The sequence below is a fragment of the Narcine bancroftii genome, chromosome 14 (assembly GCF_036971445.1).
Source record: "Narcine bancroftii isolate sNarBan1 chromosome 14, sNarBan1.hap1, whole genome shotgun sequence".
NCBI classification, from domain to species: domain Eukaryota; kingdom Metazoa; phylum Chordata; class Chondrichthyes; order Torpediniformes; family Narcinidae; genus Narcine; species Narcine bancroftii.
The window spans coordinates 47660271-47677774 of record NC_091482.1 but is presented as its reverse complement, the minus strand read 5'-3'; the positions used below and the strand labels follow the sequence as shown (position 1 = coordinate 47677774).

The 17504-nt window shown below is 42.4% G+C and overlaps 1 protein-coding gene across 10 annotated transcripts in view; it reads left to right on the top strand.

The window, feature by feature from the left end:
- Window positions 1-17504, top strand: part of arnt2 (aryl-hydrocarbon receptor nuclear translocator 2) — a 347931-nt gene that overhangs the window by 151211 nt on the left and 179216 nt on the right. For all 10 annotated transcript variants that reach the window (XR_011348485.1, XM_069910315.1, XM_069910319.1 and 7 more), the window contains one exon: window positions 14587-14721. Coding sequence is in view for 9 of the 10 variants with exons in the window: in XM_069910315.1 (XP_069766416.1) it covers window positions 14587-14721 (135 nt within the window). In the remaining variant the exon portion in view is untranslated. The remainder of the gene's footprint in view (window positions 1-14586; window positions 14722-17504) is intronic.

Genomic DNA, 17504 nt, shown 5'->3' with positions numbered 1-17504 from the left:
TTTAAATGGGACAGGGTCATCTTATTCTGTCTACATCAGAAATCGCTTTCCAAAGAGATCCTGTTTTTTGATCACACTGAAACAATAAACAGAGATTAAATTTTAGTTGACGTATGAAAATCTACATTCATTATTAATGACATTATGGTGTTTTTTAAATTATTTACTTTGAATGTAATTTCATCATTACAGATTAGTTTTGGTGATCATTTTAGGAGTTATTTTCAAAATCTCAATGCGGTTGATAGTAAATTAGAACCAGAAATAGAAACAAGAATTTTCTGATTTTTTTTTGTGCTAAAATTATTTTGATTTGCAGCCAGTTAACACTGAAGACTACTGTTAACCCTTTAAGCTAGACATTTAAATCATCCTTTTTTTCTGCCAAATGTTGTAAATTTATGACAAGATCATGTACACTATTCTGCCGTTGAAAAGTCTATCCAATTCATCTAACTTCCCCTTATACCTTCGCTCAGACCTGTAAGTATCTCCTTTTCAATCATGTATCTAGTTCAGATTTGAATGTTACAATCGAATATGTTCACATCACCAGTTTTGGAATTGCATTACAAATGAAAACATCTCAAAAGTAGTCACTCACCATAAACAATTAGAACTGCCACATGAATAAGTTAGAGGCTTGGTGACGTATTCATAGTTTCTTACAGTCGGGATTGTGAGTTACATTGTGATTTCCAGAAGCTAATTGATATATAACCCCCTCGAATTTAGCAATGGGCAGGAGACATTTTCAAACACGCTGCAACTTCTTTGTTTCCCATCCTTGCACAGACATATTTTCTGCCGCTCCAAATCTCTCCGCACTTGAAAGAATTTCCCTTCTTCACCACCAGAGTGTTCTCTCTCGCTCTCTCCCTCATTTCACTGCACCAGCCTTGGCATCACTCCACAGTCCCAACTGCCACACTTGCCCTTACCCCTCCCATTACCCCAGCATATATCATATCTTCCTCCTCCATTTCCATCCTGCTGCTGTCCCTGGATTTGTCCCGACCACTGTTGCTCTTCCACCTCTGCCTTACTGCTGGTATTTAAGGCAATTGAGGCTGCAGAATGGGAATTTGTGACATTGCAAATGTGAAAGGTCACTCCACAGATCGATAATTAAAGCAGCAGACCTTTGGGTGGATGAGGTTGTGGAGAAAGGTGCTGGGTTCATGTGGAAAGACACAGAAACTCTTGTTGCTGACATCCCGTGCACAGAAGTAACATGTCTGAAATTATCTTTATCTTTTAAGGCTTCCTTTCAATTATTAAATTCTCAGTTACAGAGGATTTTAATTATGGGATATAATCTCCTACTGTACTGCGTATGTTTTTAAAAAAATGTTGATATATATTTGGTCTTTACTCTATTGGGATAATATTTTAATGTTATTGAGATTGTTTACATTTGGCATTCTTGCTCCCAACATGTAGCATTTCAGTTTGTTTACATTATTCTGTTTAAATTGGGAAAAAAAAGTCTGCTGTTTCTCCTAAAGCTTGCTCAGTTATTTTCAAGTATGAAACGTGACCACATCATGCATATTTAATATCAGTTTTAAATAACTATTAATCCCAAGCTACCAATTGAATGTTTTTGTAAGTTATTGTGACTCTATTGTACTTGCATTGAAAATGAATCCAACAAAACCCACAGCAGCTCATGGCCCCACACATACAGACATCCCCTTCTGAATATTCTGTGTGAGAAGTGTCTTTGTAAATACTTGTGGAGGCAAAGATACAAATCTATATTTTTAAAATTTAGAAATACAGCACAGTAACAGCCCCTTTCGGCCCACTAGCCCGTGCCACCCAATTGACCTATATCCCCATACGTTTTGAAGGGTGGGAGGAAACCAGAGACCCAGGAGAAAACCCACGCAGACACGGAGTGAATGTATAAACTTACAGACAGCGCGGGATTTGAATCCCGTCCTGATTGCTGGTGCTGTTAAGGTGTTGCGCTGACTGCTACACTAACCGCACCACCCTAAATATAGTTTAGGAAGAGCTTTTGTGAAGTTTACAATGAGCTTATTTGAATTTTCTTTTATCCTTTCAATGAGGTTGCAATGCTGGAAATCATATCTCATTCAAGAATTTAGAATATTACCTGCTAATTTCCTTCAAATTTTCTCCAGGAGATAGTCGAACACCCTGAGGCAGTCTTGCACTGTGATGTATCTGATTGCTTTTAAATTCTGCATCTTCTCATTTCTCTTGGAGAACTGACCTCAAGGTGTTTCTCGAAATCTGGTTGCCGACCCTAATTGTATGTGAGAAACTAGTAGTGAACTGCATCATGAACAGTGGCTCTCCTTTCCAGGGTCTGGACCTAGCAGTGGGGAAGGGAACGGTTTCCTGTTGACATTGGTGTGCAGTGCGGAAGCCAATCTGCTGGTGGTGAAGACCTTAGGCATCTGACTTGGAGTAGAGCTTGTGGCCTTTGGTGACTTTTCTAGGTTTCTGCTCTTCGATTTTCAAGTCAGGCGACGACTGTTAAATTAAATCCTGACAAGAGGAGGCCACTATTCCATCGGAATTACTGCAAAACCGGAAAACCTGGTTAATGTGTATGTCTTCCTTAGCCCAAGAAGGGGAGGGTACCTTTCCTCAAGCCCACTGAAGTGAAGGATCATCTGTGTCCTTTTGGCTCAATGAAGAAGAGGTTCTTTCGGTCTGTTGAAGTCTATATTTGCAATGAAAGCAATGCCATCAAACCCATTCCCCCACTTATTTCCCTGTAACTTTTCCTTGGGTTCCCCAGTTTCCTCCCACCCTCCAAAACATATGGGGTTGTAGGTTAAGCCAGCAATGATTGGTGGTGTGACAGGTTGGGGTAGGAGGCAATGGAAGCCAGCAGTGATGGGTGGGAAGGGATGGGACGTGGACATCAGAGGGTAGCATGGGTTTAAATGGCTGGAATCGGCTTCTACTGTGCTGTAAATAAAATTTAAACAAATTAAAATTAAACTTATTCTCTTTTGCATGGCCGCCAGCTCCATTCTGATCTTCCAAACCATACGTCTGTCACTGAAAATATTTTGCAGAACCAATTTACCCTCCAATCAGTATGTTTGGACCATTGAGATGTCGGGAGCATCATGGGGAACTTCATGGATTCATAAGGAATAGTTGCAAACTGCAGAGTCAGCCCCAGAGGTCCTGGTCAGTGAAGAGATGAGGCAGCAGCACTGGGTATTAAGAACAAGGCCACAATGGTCACTTCTGTCATTCTCGTGTAGATGTTGGTTTGACCTGAAACATGTTTTACACAGAGGCTGTTGGGAGTATGGAACGGGATGTTGGTGGGGATAGTTGAGGCAGGCTCTAATGCAATGTTTAACAAACATTTGGATAGATGCTTGGATATGGGCCAAACGCAGGCAGGTGGGAGTGGTGTGGGTGGGACATTTTGGTCAGCATGTGCAAGTTAGACCAATGGGCCTGTTTCCACACTCTATGACTCCCTGGGGGTGCAGCTGAATGGCACTGATGCTTCTGGTTGATAACCTACTGAGGCAGGGCTGGGGGAATGGGATGGAAACTGGGAGATTTGAGGCAAAAGACCCTGGTATTAATGGATGCCCAAGGACAGAGAACTGGAGCAAGGTGAGAGAAGACATTGGAGGCCAGCACTGATGTATGGTGTGACAGGTTGAGGTAGGAGGCAATGGAGGGCAGCACTGATGGGTGGGAAGGGATGGGATGTGGACATCAGAGGGACATATTTGAAATGCAAAAATGCTGAAAGTGCTGGAAACCTGAACTAAAAATAATAGATGCAGGGGATACTCATCAAGACTTGCAATAGGAACCTGGCCAGATGGAGTACTGGGCTAAGAAATGGCAGATGCAGTTCAATTCAGAGAAGTGTAAGGTGCTTAATTTAGGTAAAATGAACCAGGGCAGCACTTGCTCTGTTAACAGCAGTGCCGTAAAACGTACAGGAATGTAGCTCTTTAAAGGTAGACTGGGTAATGAAGAGAGTATTGGGATGTTGACTTTATCAGTTGGTGCATTGAAAGCAAGTGTTGGGATATCAGTTGAAGTTATAGAAACCATTGGTGAGGCCACACTTGAAATATTATGTCATGTTGGTCGCCTAGCAATAGAAAGAAGATTATAAAGTTAGAAAGCATGCAGAAGAGGTTTACAAAGTTGTTGCCAGGATTAGGGAAGTTGAGTTATTGTGAGATATGGGAACAGCTAGGCCTGTTTTCCTTATCGTATCCCATTAACACCTTTTGTTGGCATGGACTCCTCACCCAGCCAATCTTGTCTTTATTCTGACACCTTCCTGTTCTTTCCTTATTCCTTGAGGAAGGGCTCAGGCCTAAAAAGTCGGTAATATATTTGAACTCCAGTGGACACTGCGAGACCAGCAGCATTTCTGTGTGAATAATGCCAGTCTATTTCCTAAAGTGAGAGAATACAAGATGAAAGATGAGAGGGCGTTAACTCTAAGGTGGGGGGGGGGGGGGGGGGAAGGTGGATATGAGGGGACAGTTTCTCACCCAGAGGATGATGGGCTTCCGGAACAAGCTGCCAGGCTTGATTCCTCTAAGAAACATTTGGATAGCTGCATGGATGGGAGGGGTCTGGGCCTAATAGGGGCAAGTGGGACTAAAGCAGAAGGGCATGTTATTTGCCACAGACAAGCTGGACCTGTGAGACTTCATGACTCTCTTCTCAGTTTCATATCACTGAAAAAACAACATGGAATTGAATTTCTGGGCAATTATACTGACCATAGAGTTTTTTTAAAAAAAGCTTTGCAAAAGAGAACTGTTGCCACGCTGAAATTGTTTCAAATATTAGTAAGAAGTTTTCTGTAGAAGCTTAAATAAGAACATGTAAAACAAGCAGGGGGATTGCTGTAATTTTGCTGTCTAATCTCTTACATGTGTCTTGCATCTGGATTGAAGGGCATCTGCTTAGAAGAGAAACGTGGAGGAATTTCTTCAGCCAGGGGGTGGTCAATCTGTGGAATTTGTTGCCACGGGCAGCTGTGGAGGCCAGGTCACTGGGTGTATTGAAGGCAGAGATTGATGGGTTCAGCCATGGCATCAAAGGTTATGGGGAGAAGTCCGGGTAAATGGATCAGCTCATAATTGAATAGCGGGGCAGAATAGCACTTCTGCTCCTATGCCTTATGGTCTTGCATGGTTTCCCACAAATCCAAATATATAGCCTTCTCTGGTTTACCTTCATCCATCCTGCTAATCTCATTCTCAATTCCAATCAATTCTGATTTCCCTTTTGCTGATCCATGGTGACATTTATAAGCGTGTCGCTCGGCACCAAGCACTCTGATATAACATTTTGTAGAATGGACCCTTTTGTTTTCCCTACCACCAATATAGAGCTAACTGCTCTATTAGTACTTTTTTCTCTCATCCCTTTTTTATTTATTGCGGTTGCAATAGCCACTTTCCCGTCCATTGGAACTGTTCCATAGTCTAAAGAATGTGGGAAAATAACCATCAATGCACCCAGTACAGGGATATTTCCATGAATAGTGTACCTTGGAGAGCATTCTGTCTGGTTGCATCGCTGTCTGGTATGGAGGTGCCAATGCTCAGGACAAGAAAATCTCCAGAGGGTTGTTAACTCAGCCAGCACCATCATGGGCATCAGTCTTCGCTCCATCGAGGACATCTACAAGAGGCGATGTCTTAAGAAAGAAGCCTCTACCCTCAAGGACCCCCACCGCCCAGGCCATGCCCTCTTCACTCTGCTACCTTCGGGAAGAAGGTACAGGAGCCTGAAGATGGGCACCCAGCGGCACGAGGACACCTTCTTCCTCTCTGCCATCAGATTCCTGAATGAGTAATGAACCACAGGCTCTGCCTGACTTTGACTCTGTAAGGTGGTTTGTATAAATATTTGCACTGTGACACGCTGCTGCAAAACATCGAGTTTTGTGACATGTTCAGGACATTGAATTCTGATTCTGATGCAGATTATTGGGCTCTGGGGATTTATCAATCTTTAGTCCCTTCAATTTCCCTAACACCATTGCCCTTTTAATACCGATTTTGTTTTGTTCCTCCCTCTCACATTTTGGGAGGTTATCTTCATGAAGACAGAATCAAAGCGAGTAATTAATTGATCTGCTTTTTCTTCATGCACTTAAAATTCTCTCATTTCTGGCTGTAAGAGGCCTTCAGCAATCTTTTCCTCTTCATACCATCTGTGGAAGCTTTTACGATTATTTTATCTTCACTGCAAGCTTCCTATCATGTCCTATTTTCCTCAATTAATCCTTTGGGCCTCTTGCTGGGAATTCTACATCGCTTCCAATCTCAGGTTTAATTATTTTTCTCTCTACCTGTTTCCCTACTCAGCTTTCCATCACCCTGAAGGAAGATTATGCCATCTCTTGAATCATGGGAGATCATGGCAGATCTGGCCGTGGACTCGGCTCCATTTACCCACACGTTTTCCCCTTAATTCCCCCATTCTTCAAAAATATATATAGCTGTGTCTTAAATGCATTCATTGAGGTAACCCCTGCTATTTCTTTGTGCAGAGCATTCCACAGGTTTACTACTCTCTGTGAGTTTAACACGATCATTCCCCAGAGTCTGGTGGAGAAGCTGTCCTTTCAGGGATTCAATGCCCCCCCTCTCTTTAACGGGATCCTGGACTTCCAAACTGAATAACCACGGTCTGTCCGGGTCAGTAGCAGAACGTCGAGCCCGTCCCACTGAATACTGGTGCACCTCAGATTGTGTGCTCAGCCCACTCCTGTTCACGCTACTGACCCACACCTGCATTGCTAGATCCAGCTCCCACAGTGTTGAGTTTGCAGATGACACAACACTTGTTGGCTTCATCAGCCACAACGATGAGTCGCACGACAGAGAAGTGGTGGAAAATATTGTGAAATGGTGTGAGAGGAACAACCTGAGTCTCAATGTGGCCAGTATGAAGATGATTGTGGACTTTGGGAGAACCTTCCACTTTACATCAACAACTCTAGTGGAGAGAGTAGAGAGCACCAAGTTCCTTGGAGTTCACTTAACTAGTGACCTATTGTGGACACTCAACATCTCCTCACTTCTCAAGAAGGTGCAACAGCAACTGCGTGTCCTGAGATGACTGAAGCGAGCAAGGGTACTGGTCACCATCATGCCAACCCTCTATAGGAGCTGTATCAAGAGTGTCCTGGCTGGTTGCACCACAGTGTGGTATGGTGGCTGCAGAGAAATGGATCGGATCCACAAGACCTTAAGGATCACTAGAGTTTCCCTCCTCCCCCATCGACGTGATCGACCAGGATCGTTGTCTGAAGAAGGTGCACAAAATCATTGAGGACCCCTTCCACCCTGCCAACAGCATCTTTCAGCTGCTCCCGTCAGGGAAGAGATACAGGAGGATCAGATCCAGAGCTACCAGCTTCTTTCCACATGCAGTAAGAATGCTGAATGACAAAAAGAACTGCTCACACTAAGAATCTGAGACTCTTAAATGTACAAAACCATGTTTATTTATTTATTTATTTGTATAAATAAAATAGTTGCCCTGCATATGGATTGTTTGTCTGTATGGTAGTGTGTCTGCATACTTTGCAGTGAGGACAGGAGAACACAGATTCATAGGTTGTACTTGTACAATCAGATTACAATAAACTTGACTTGAAGCAGTTCTTCTTTATTCCTGTTTTATGTCTATTGCCCTGAATCTTGAGACCTAGTCCCCTAGTTTGAATCTACCCTGTCAGTGGAACAATCTCCGTGCTTCCATTATTATCTATTCCTTTCATAATTTATATAAGATCCTCCTCCCTATTCCTCTAAACTCCAGTAAAAATAGTCCTAGGATGTTCAATCTCTTCATAGATAACCCCTTCAAAGCCAGTATATTCTTTCTCAAGCCAGGAGATGAGAACTGTAGACATTACTCCAAGTGTGGCCTCATGAGTACCTTGACCCAGTGCTGCAGAATCTCCCTGCTCTTAAATTTCATCCTATTAGTGATGAAGGCCAACATGTCATTTGCCTTCTGATTACCCGCTGCACCTTTATACCAGCCTTTTGAAATTCATGCACTCATAGTGAAATTCATGCTGCAAGTTTCACCATATAAATGATGGGCCGATTAAATATTTTTTCTTTCCAAAGTGGAATGAACTCACATTTACCAATGTTGGACTCCAGATCTGCCAGATCCTTGCCTATTCACTTATCTTAGATCTATCTCTCTGCAAACTCTCAGTATCTCTACACAGATTGCTCTTCCGCTCAGTTAAATCAATTGGAACTTTAATTTTTGTATTATTTAAACTTTTGTATTGGTTTCTTTGGACTAAGTATTTTACTGTACCTAATAGTTAGCAATCATCCTTCCCAAGGCCAATTAGAGGTGTTCAATAAATGTTGATCTTAAAAAGAATTATAATAATGTAAGAATAGCAACTCATTTCCCTGCAATATGTCTCATCTGTTGTGTGAATTGTGATGAGGTGTTATTAGTTTCCTGGGCACTATATTTTCAGCACCTCTCTGATTATGTTCCCTAAATAGTTCCCTATAGTTTCTGGAATAGCGGACCACCAAGTGGGTGTGAGATTGAGGCTTGCATTCTAGAACTAGTCATGTTTCCATCCAAAAGCCTCCAGTTAAGCGACAACACTATTATCTACCCAAAATTTCCAAAGTGCTCATTTATTTTTTTGAAAACTTTATTGAAAAAACAAAATACAAACGTATACGGAAAAATTAATAATACAGAATGTTTCCCCTTTTTAAAACCCCCACCTCCACCCTCCCTACCCCTTCCCCCTAAACAACCAAAAACAAAAACATGAATAAAATATATTTTTTATATAATAAAGAAATGTAATAGAATTAGAAGCAATAACAATGAATATTTTAATCTAGTTTTAATTTGCCGTCTTAAGAATGACCCTCCACACCTATACTAATTTACTTAAGTTCCAATCCCATACATTCCAAATATGGACTCTACTTTTTAATAAAAAAGGAATAATTATCATGTAAATTATGGTTTTTTTTCCCAAAGGAGCACAGTTTCTCATTTCAATATGCCACCTCTGAATATTCAGCTCAATATCATCTTTCCAGGTCACTGCTATACATTTCCTAGCAACTGCCAAAGCTAAATAAATAAACGCCATCTGAAATTTATCTAACTTAAAATCCCTGTACCAATGGATTAGTACATCCCATTAAAAACAATGATGGATCCAGAACCAATTTAAATTTAAATAAACCTTCCAAAAATTCCATAATCCTTTGCCAAAGAAAATCACAAAACCAAACCGAATGAAGAACAGTAATTTCTTTCCCACATCTAAAACAAATATCTGAAGAACTAAAACCATATCTCTTTAATCCCAAAGTATGCTCATTGACAAATATCAGGATCAATCTACATGTACAAAGTACAAGGTGTGTGGCAAGTTGCACTAATTTCATATCATTACCATATCTTCTCTTCCTGGTCATTATTATGTTGAGGGTCCAGAACTGATTGTTGGGGTACTCCACTGTTTGCATCCTTTCAGCCTGTAAAAGACCTATTTATTTTTTTGTGTGCAATGGCTAACACATTTCAAGATTCAATTTATTGTCATGTCTTTAAAAGTAGTGTCATATTATTCTTCTGGTTGCCGTAAGGCAGACAGTTTCGCCATTGGCAGAAATTGTCTGAAGTGCCCCTTCCAGTCAGAGAATGAGAAACCAAAGAGCGATCCTCCCCCACCCCCAGATACGCTTCCAGTGCTCCCGCAGCCACATGGAGTCCAGTCCAAACCATTGACTTCTCCGAATCAAACATCCTCTTGTGCCCCTGTCTTTTGCAATTCTAAACACACTCAATCTGTATTCCCTCCATTGACTCTGCTTGAAAGAACTGTAATAAAAATTTCAAAAGTTCTTATCTCCATCAGCTTGGTTTCATGATGTTAAGCTTCTCGAAATGTGAAGCCATCATATTTTTTCCTTGGTTACAGACTTCAGTGGCCCCCTTGATATATCCTAATTTGGGTGAGTGATTGCATGAGAGGGACACAATCTGGGGTTTACATAGGAGTCAAGGAACATGCAAAGAGGCAAGAGCTGCTAATGGGCCTGACACATGGGAAGATTTTACGATCTAGGAGAAGAAGGCTGAAAAAAAAAGTCAAGGGAGAAAACTGATTTTGAGAGAAAACAAGTATTATCAAAACCAACTGTAAGGATTTCTATGGGTGCATAAATGGGAAGACAGCAGCTAAGATGGCTGTAATAACAGGAAACAAATATTTGGCAATGTGTTCAAACAAATTTTTGCCTTATTCTTCACTGTAAATGACACTCCAAGACAAGATAGACTCATTTCATAAGAGTGGCATGGTTAGCGCAACGATATTACAGCATCAGCGACCAAATTTGGCGCTGTCTGTATGCTCTCCCCTTGTCTTTGTGGGGTCTGGTTTCTTCCTATCATTCCAAACATACAGGATTGCAGATCATTTTGGGTGTAATTGGGCGGCGCAGGTTTGAAGGCCAAAGGAGTCTGTTACTGTGCTGCATACCTAAATTTTAAAAACCCCAATCACAAGGGATGCAGCATTAGACTAAAAGTGGACAAAATTAATGCCAGTGCCCAAGCGTTCCAAAAAGAGTGGCCGCAGAAATTTTTCATAATTTAATTCCGGGAAGGTAGCAGAAGATTAGGAAAAGCAAACCTAACTCCCATATTCAAAAGACTGCTACAAGATACATACGATTAAGCTGGAAAGGGTGCAGGAAAGATTTACAAGAATGCCTCTGCGGACTGGGGTGATCATGAGGATAGGCTGGGACCTCACTCCCTCGAGTTTAGGCTGGGACCTCATGAGGATAGGCTGGGACCTCACTCCCTCGAGTTTAGGCTGGGACCTCATGAGGATAGGCTGGGACCTCACTCCCTCGAGTTTAGGCTGGGACCTCATGAGGATAGGCTGGGACCTCACTCCCTCGAGTATAGGCTGGGACCTCACTCCCTCGAGTATAGGCTGGGACCTCATGAGGATAGGCTGGGACCTCACTCCCTCGAGTTTAGGCTGGGACCTCATGAGGATAGGCTGGGACCTCACTCCCTCGAGTATAGGCTGGGACCTCATGAGGATAGGCTGGGACCTCACTCCCTCGAGAATAGGCTGGGACCTCGAGGATGGGCTGGGACCTCACTCCCTTGAGTATAGGCTGGGACCTCATGAGGATAGGCTGGGACCTCACTCCCTTGAGTATAGGTTGGGACCTCATGAGGATAGGCTGGGACCTCACTCCCTCTAGAATAGGCTGGAACCTCGAGGATAGGCTGGAACCTCGAGGATAGGCTGGGACCTCACTCCCTCGAGAATAGGCTGGGACCTCGAGGATGGGCTGGGACCTCACTCCCTTGAGTATAGGCTGGGACCTCATGAGGATAGGCTGGGACCTCACTCCCTTGAGTATAGGCTGGGACCTCATGAGGATAGGCTGGGACCTCACTCCCTCTAGAATAGGCTGGGACCTCATGAGGATAGGCTGGGACCTCATGAGGATGGGCTGGGACCTCACTCCCTTGAGTATAGGCTGGAACCTCATGAGGATGGGCTGGGACCTCACTCCCTCGAGTATAGGCTGGAACCTCATGAGGATAGGCTGGGACCTCACTCCCTCGAGTACAGGAGACTGAGGGAGTCCCTATAGCGATTTATAAAATCATGAAAGGTTGTGGAATTTTAAACCAGAGGGCACGTGAGCGGAAACATTTAAAAGGGTTCATGGTGGTCAGAGTATGGAACAACCTGCAAGTGGAAGTGATATAATTCTAACATATAAGACATTTAGAAGAGTACATGGGTAGGAGCAGTTTAGAGGCAAGTGGGACTAATTTGGTTGGCATGGACAAGTTGGGCTGAAAGGCCTGGTTCTGTGCTCTGAAGACAGAAAGCTGGCAGTTAGTTTAGCATCTGTGTTGGCAAGATGCTAGAATCAATAATCAAAGAGAAAATAACTATTTAGGAAAACTGAATGTTACAAAACTTGGTTTAACTTAGTTTTATGAATCACACATGATAAATTTGCTCAAATGCCTTGAATGTGACAGAGAGTTTTTAGGGGGGAACCTGCTGATGTAAAGTATTTCAATATCTAAAAGCCATTTGACCTCAGAATTAAAAGCCCACAGTATCAGAGGAAGTGTGTCAGAAAGGATTGAAAACTGATCGTCCTGTAGAAAATAGACAGTTGGAATAAATGAGGATATCTGGAATACCGCAGGGATTAGATCTTGGGCCCCACTATTGTTCATAGTTCACATTCATGTCATGGCAGGAGGAACAAATGGGAGGAAGAGGACTTTGTTGATAAGGTTGCAATGGAACATAGGGAAAGTAAGTAGATAAAAGATTGGCAAATGGCATTTCATGTAGCGAACTGCAAGACCTAACACTTCAGTAGGAGAAATCAAACAACAGATTATTATCTGAATGGAAAGGGACTGCATGAGGAATATAGATGCTCTTGTGCATGCTTGCAATAAGATGGAATGCAGTTCCACCAAATAGTTAAGGCTCATGACCTATTGGCCCTTTTTGCAAAGGGGTTTAAGGAGATTTTGCTATAGTTGTACAGGGTGTTGATGAGGCCACATCTGGAATACTCTTAGAGTTAAGAAAACCTGCAGCTGCTCTGATTGTAATTCAATATGCAAAAGTGCTGGAGAAACACAGCAAGTCACGCAGCAATTTTTTAAAAATGTAGGAAATATAAATAACCAGCATATCGATCCTGAGCCTTTCGTAAAGGTATCAGCAAAAAGCAGGCAGGCTCCTGAGTAAAATGGTGAGGGGATTTTATTTCAGACACCTGCCTACTTTTTTGCCACCATGAAGACTGATGCAAAATATTGATTTAACCTGCTTGCCCTATCCTTGTTTCCTGGTTTTGATTTAAAATGCCTGCTGCACAGAGATCCACACTCGCCTGTGCTCCCCATGATTTGTATTTCCACGCTGTTAATTTTGATATTTTTTAAAAGAACCGTCAAGTTTTACATCCATAAATGATTATTTTAAAGCACGATAAATGCGAACAGAATAGATTGTGAGCTTGCCCACAAGGAATTGGATTTTCAGTCTGTGATAAATTTTTAATTTGCAAGGGAGTATTCCTTGGAACATGCATCCTTCTTGTGACAGCACGTCAAACTTAATATTTTCAATGATTACAGATAAATCAGGCTATTAAAATGTCAAAGGGAAAGGTAACCTTGATTACTTTGTAACACAAGTGCCTTTCTTGCTGATATCCGCAGCTTCTTTTGAATTTCGCCTCACTTTTGCCAGTCTGGCGGCGTTGAAGGATTGCATCACCAAGGCAGTTTGAGAGAGTTGAGATGCAAATGGTTTTTGGTCATGTACAGCAAGAGGCTTTGAGTGGAATCCCCTGTTGCTGTATTATCTCTCCAAGCAACCAGGCCCTGCACATTAGGAGGCACAGAAAGCTCGTCCATGTGTGTCTAGAGAGCCAACCCACTCTTTTCTGTTTACAGTGTATAACCCCCAGTATCCCTGCACCTACAGATGCTGGATATAGGAAATTTTTGGTGACCTGAGGCTCACTCTTTCCTTGCCGAACTAATACACCTGCATTAATATTGAACAGTTTAAAAGTCAAAAGATTGTGCAAAATGTAAAGTAATTTGAAAAAAAAAATAGTATTGTAGTTCTCAATTCTGTAAAGTTCACTTTAACCAGGTAATTCCTGGAACTTACAAAATTTAATTTCGAACCTCAATCACTAGTGCTGTAGCAGCGTTGCAAGGACTGCTACACTAACTGTTCTGTCATCATAATTAACCCCCCTCCCCCTCCCCCTAGTTTACAGATACAGCCTTGCTAATGTAGTTAACACCAATAAATATAAAGACTCTTACTAGACAGGGATAGGATGACACTGGAAAAGTCACCCCAGCGGCAAGCGGCATCAACCAGCTCTTCATCCTGGGTGCTGCCATTTTATTCAAACACAACTTTTTTTGAAACTATTCAAACAGTTGCTGCGGGCCGGGTGCTCCGCTGACTGAATGTTTGCCCCTTCTTCACTAAGGAATTCTGCGTTGCTTCAGAGAGCATTTACTTTTACAATTTTAAACTTTTATTAAAATTTTTATTCATTCTTACTTATTTTAAATGTATTTATTTCCTCGATATTGTTTTATGCCAGTTGCTTGAAGCCTAAATAACGGGGATTTTACCGCACTTCACCTGCATGCAGTCATGCAACGAAGGGTGAAAATATTGGGGAAGTACTTAATTTGGATTCAAACCCATTTTTTAAGTATTAAATTAGCGGCTATCTAAAAGATAATGTAAAATTTAAATGATTTTTTAAACTTAATTCTCTTATATTGCAGCTGATGACGGTTGAATTTCTATTAGAGTTTGGGGATGGGGTTCATTGCATTGACAATAGAGGGTGCCATCTATTTTTTCTTTCTGACTGAACCTTTGCTTGAAACTTGAGAAGGAAAAGTACCACGTAGTTTTAATGAAAAATTCATTTCTTATAATTCTGACAATATGTTTCTCAGGTCACCAGCTCCCCCGTGTGCATGGATATGAATGGACTTGCCATTCCTACAGAGTTCCTCTCCAGGCATAATTCAGATGGACTCTTCACATTTGTGGATCACAGATGCATCACTGTCATTGGTTACCAGCCACAGGTTAGTCCCTCTGCAGCCTTTTTCAAAGCTCTCTCGTCGATAATGTCTTTCCTTGGGAGGTTTAACATCTGAAACTTAATCCTGATTTCATTCACGATTAACGGAAGTGAAGTACATTATGAGCAGTATTTGTTGAGAGGAAATAATTTTTAATATCCAGATCCAGTTGGAAAAGATGGCGGTAGCTCTGGTGCAGAACTTTGTAATGCAGAGCCATACACAAATGTGCTGGAGAAACTCAGCAGGTCATATCGCATCGAAAGGAAGTAACGGGTATCAGCAAAAAAAAACAGATGGGCATATGAATCAAAACGGAGCGGGAAGTGGGAGGAAGGGGCAGGAGTACAGGCTAACCGGTAAGATTTCATCCTTTCCTGCCCTCCCTCCTCCCCCCAATTTTTTTATTTATTCAGGACCAAAGAGAGCAGAGACACAGTGCTGCTCCAAAGGGTTCAACTGCTTATTCCTAATGCTGACCGCGCCATGCAGGCTTTAAAAGACCTGTTAAAGGAGCCAATGGTGTTTGTAAGTAAAATCATGCGACCCACAAGGTCTGTGACCAAGATGGCAGTGCCTGTGTCAACATCCACCGTGAGGGATTTCAGACTCCAGGGGGGAGAATGGACTGGTTGGAATGGGAAGTGACTCGTGCTGTAAGGAGGCACTGGGTAATACTAATGGTGACTCATTTTCTGCCTTACAGCAGGCAAATGTGAAAGTATAACATGTATGTTATATTGTTAATATATTTTTGTGTGTAATAAAATCCTTGCCTGTTTTTGCTTATACCTGGTGAAGGGCCCAGGCCTGAAACGTTGGTTATCTTTTACTTCCTATGGACGCTGCGTAACCTGCTGAATTTCTCCAGCACGTTTGTGTATTGCACTCGACCCTGGCCTCTGCAGACCTTCTTGTTTAACTCCATGTCTTAATGCAGAGCATTGTATAATGACCTGTGAGCTTTATAGATTTGCAGATGGTTGTATATCGTGAAAACACATTGGGATGCCCTTGTGTGTCAATCCAAATGAGTTCAGGACAAGCAAAAATCAATGTGCCAGATTCAAACAAACACTGACAGGCTTATCCTACTCTGACCAGCTAATTCCAATGTATCAGCACAGAGAAAGTGTCTGCCTCTTCCAAAGACTCTTTGTCACCCACAGGGCTGACACAGCTCGTAGATTCAGTGGTGACCTCCCGTGCCATTTGTAGAGTTTGCATGTTCTTCCTCTGGATATAAATTAAAGTTGCTTCTTAAAAATGTTTAAATTTAGACGTGCAACACGGTAACAGGCCCTTTCGGCCCATGAGCCCGTGCCGCCCAATTGACCTACAACTCCGCTACGTTTTGAACAGTGGGAGGAAACCGGAGTACCTGGAGGAAACCCACGTGGAAATGGGGAGAATGTACAAACTCCTTGCAGACAGCGCTGGTTTCGAACCCCAGTCACTGGCTCTGTAGCAGCACGATGCTGACCGTGCCAACCAATGTGGGGTGTGGGAGGGAATTGGTGCCCTCTCACATCACAAATGCACGTGAGTTGATGGGTTCAATGGCCGCTCGGCCCTTAGCGTGTAGGTAAGTGGCGGAACCTGGAGGCGGGGGGATGGAACTGATGGGAATGTGGGGAGAATAAATTCTCCTCACTAGAGCTTAATGGTTAGCATCGACTCAGTTTGCTGAGGCAGCAACTCCCAGGATGTATGACTCTATAATATTAGTAATGAACAAGAAAAAATTAAGTATAATTCTCTCAATGTAGGAAAATTTTAATGACTGGAGTTTCCTGGTGAATTGTGATCTGGTCAGCTGAGATCTTCAGACCCATTTATATTCGTTAGATCAGCACTCCGTTACTTCTGCACTTTCTTTGGACTCCAGTGCCGCTGAAATGAGCCAGGTTCGGGCCAATCGCAATGTCATCAATTCCACAAGGGAAAATCCAGATTCTCTTTCTTTTGAGAAAAACTACAATCTCTACAATGAATTCTACCTTCATCTGCCTTGGCTTATTGCTATTCTAGCCCGGTTTTGCGTCATTCAGGGTACTGTAGGGCCCCATAATGTTGAGGATGCTTAGCACACACACTCGGAGGTAGCGAATTGTGTGAGCAGTGTCCAGTCAGAGTCAGCATTAGGGGGGCAATGTTTTTAAGTCCCACCCAGCAGCAGATGGTGTTTTGTACCGAGCATTGGAGCAAGATTGTAGCTGCAGTATGTTCACAGAGATATGTGACAAACATTAAAGCTGAAGGAAATTCTTGGGCGAACACTTGGCAAACATCATTTTTAGTTCAGATTCAGATTTCTTCTCTGACAGTTTTATTATTAGTGAATTATTACTAATTTAACTTGTAAATAAAACTAATTACTGAGAACAGATGGTGAAGCAGATGATGTGATTTAGTTGGGACACGTGTGGACTGGTGGACGATGTTGGGGTAAACAATGACCACATCCACAGTGAGTGCGGGCAGCTCGAGGATCTTAATTTCAGGCTGATGAGCTGGAGTCCGAGCCCCAAGCCCTGCCACGCATCAAGGAGGGGGAGAATTCCCCGGACACAGCACTTCAGAAGGCAAGCGCACCCTTCAGATTAACCACCTCTAAATTGGCGAATGGTCAAGGACAAGATAACATTACTGAAGAAGAGGCCGGTAGAGTGGTCTAAAGCACCCATTCTCAGATCTTTTATTTTGGCTACGGCCACCTGAGGACAGTTGAGCTTCATTGGTTTCTTCTGTACTTCTACCGACTACATAAAAATAATTAAAAATAT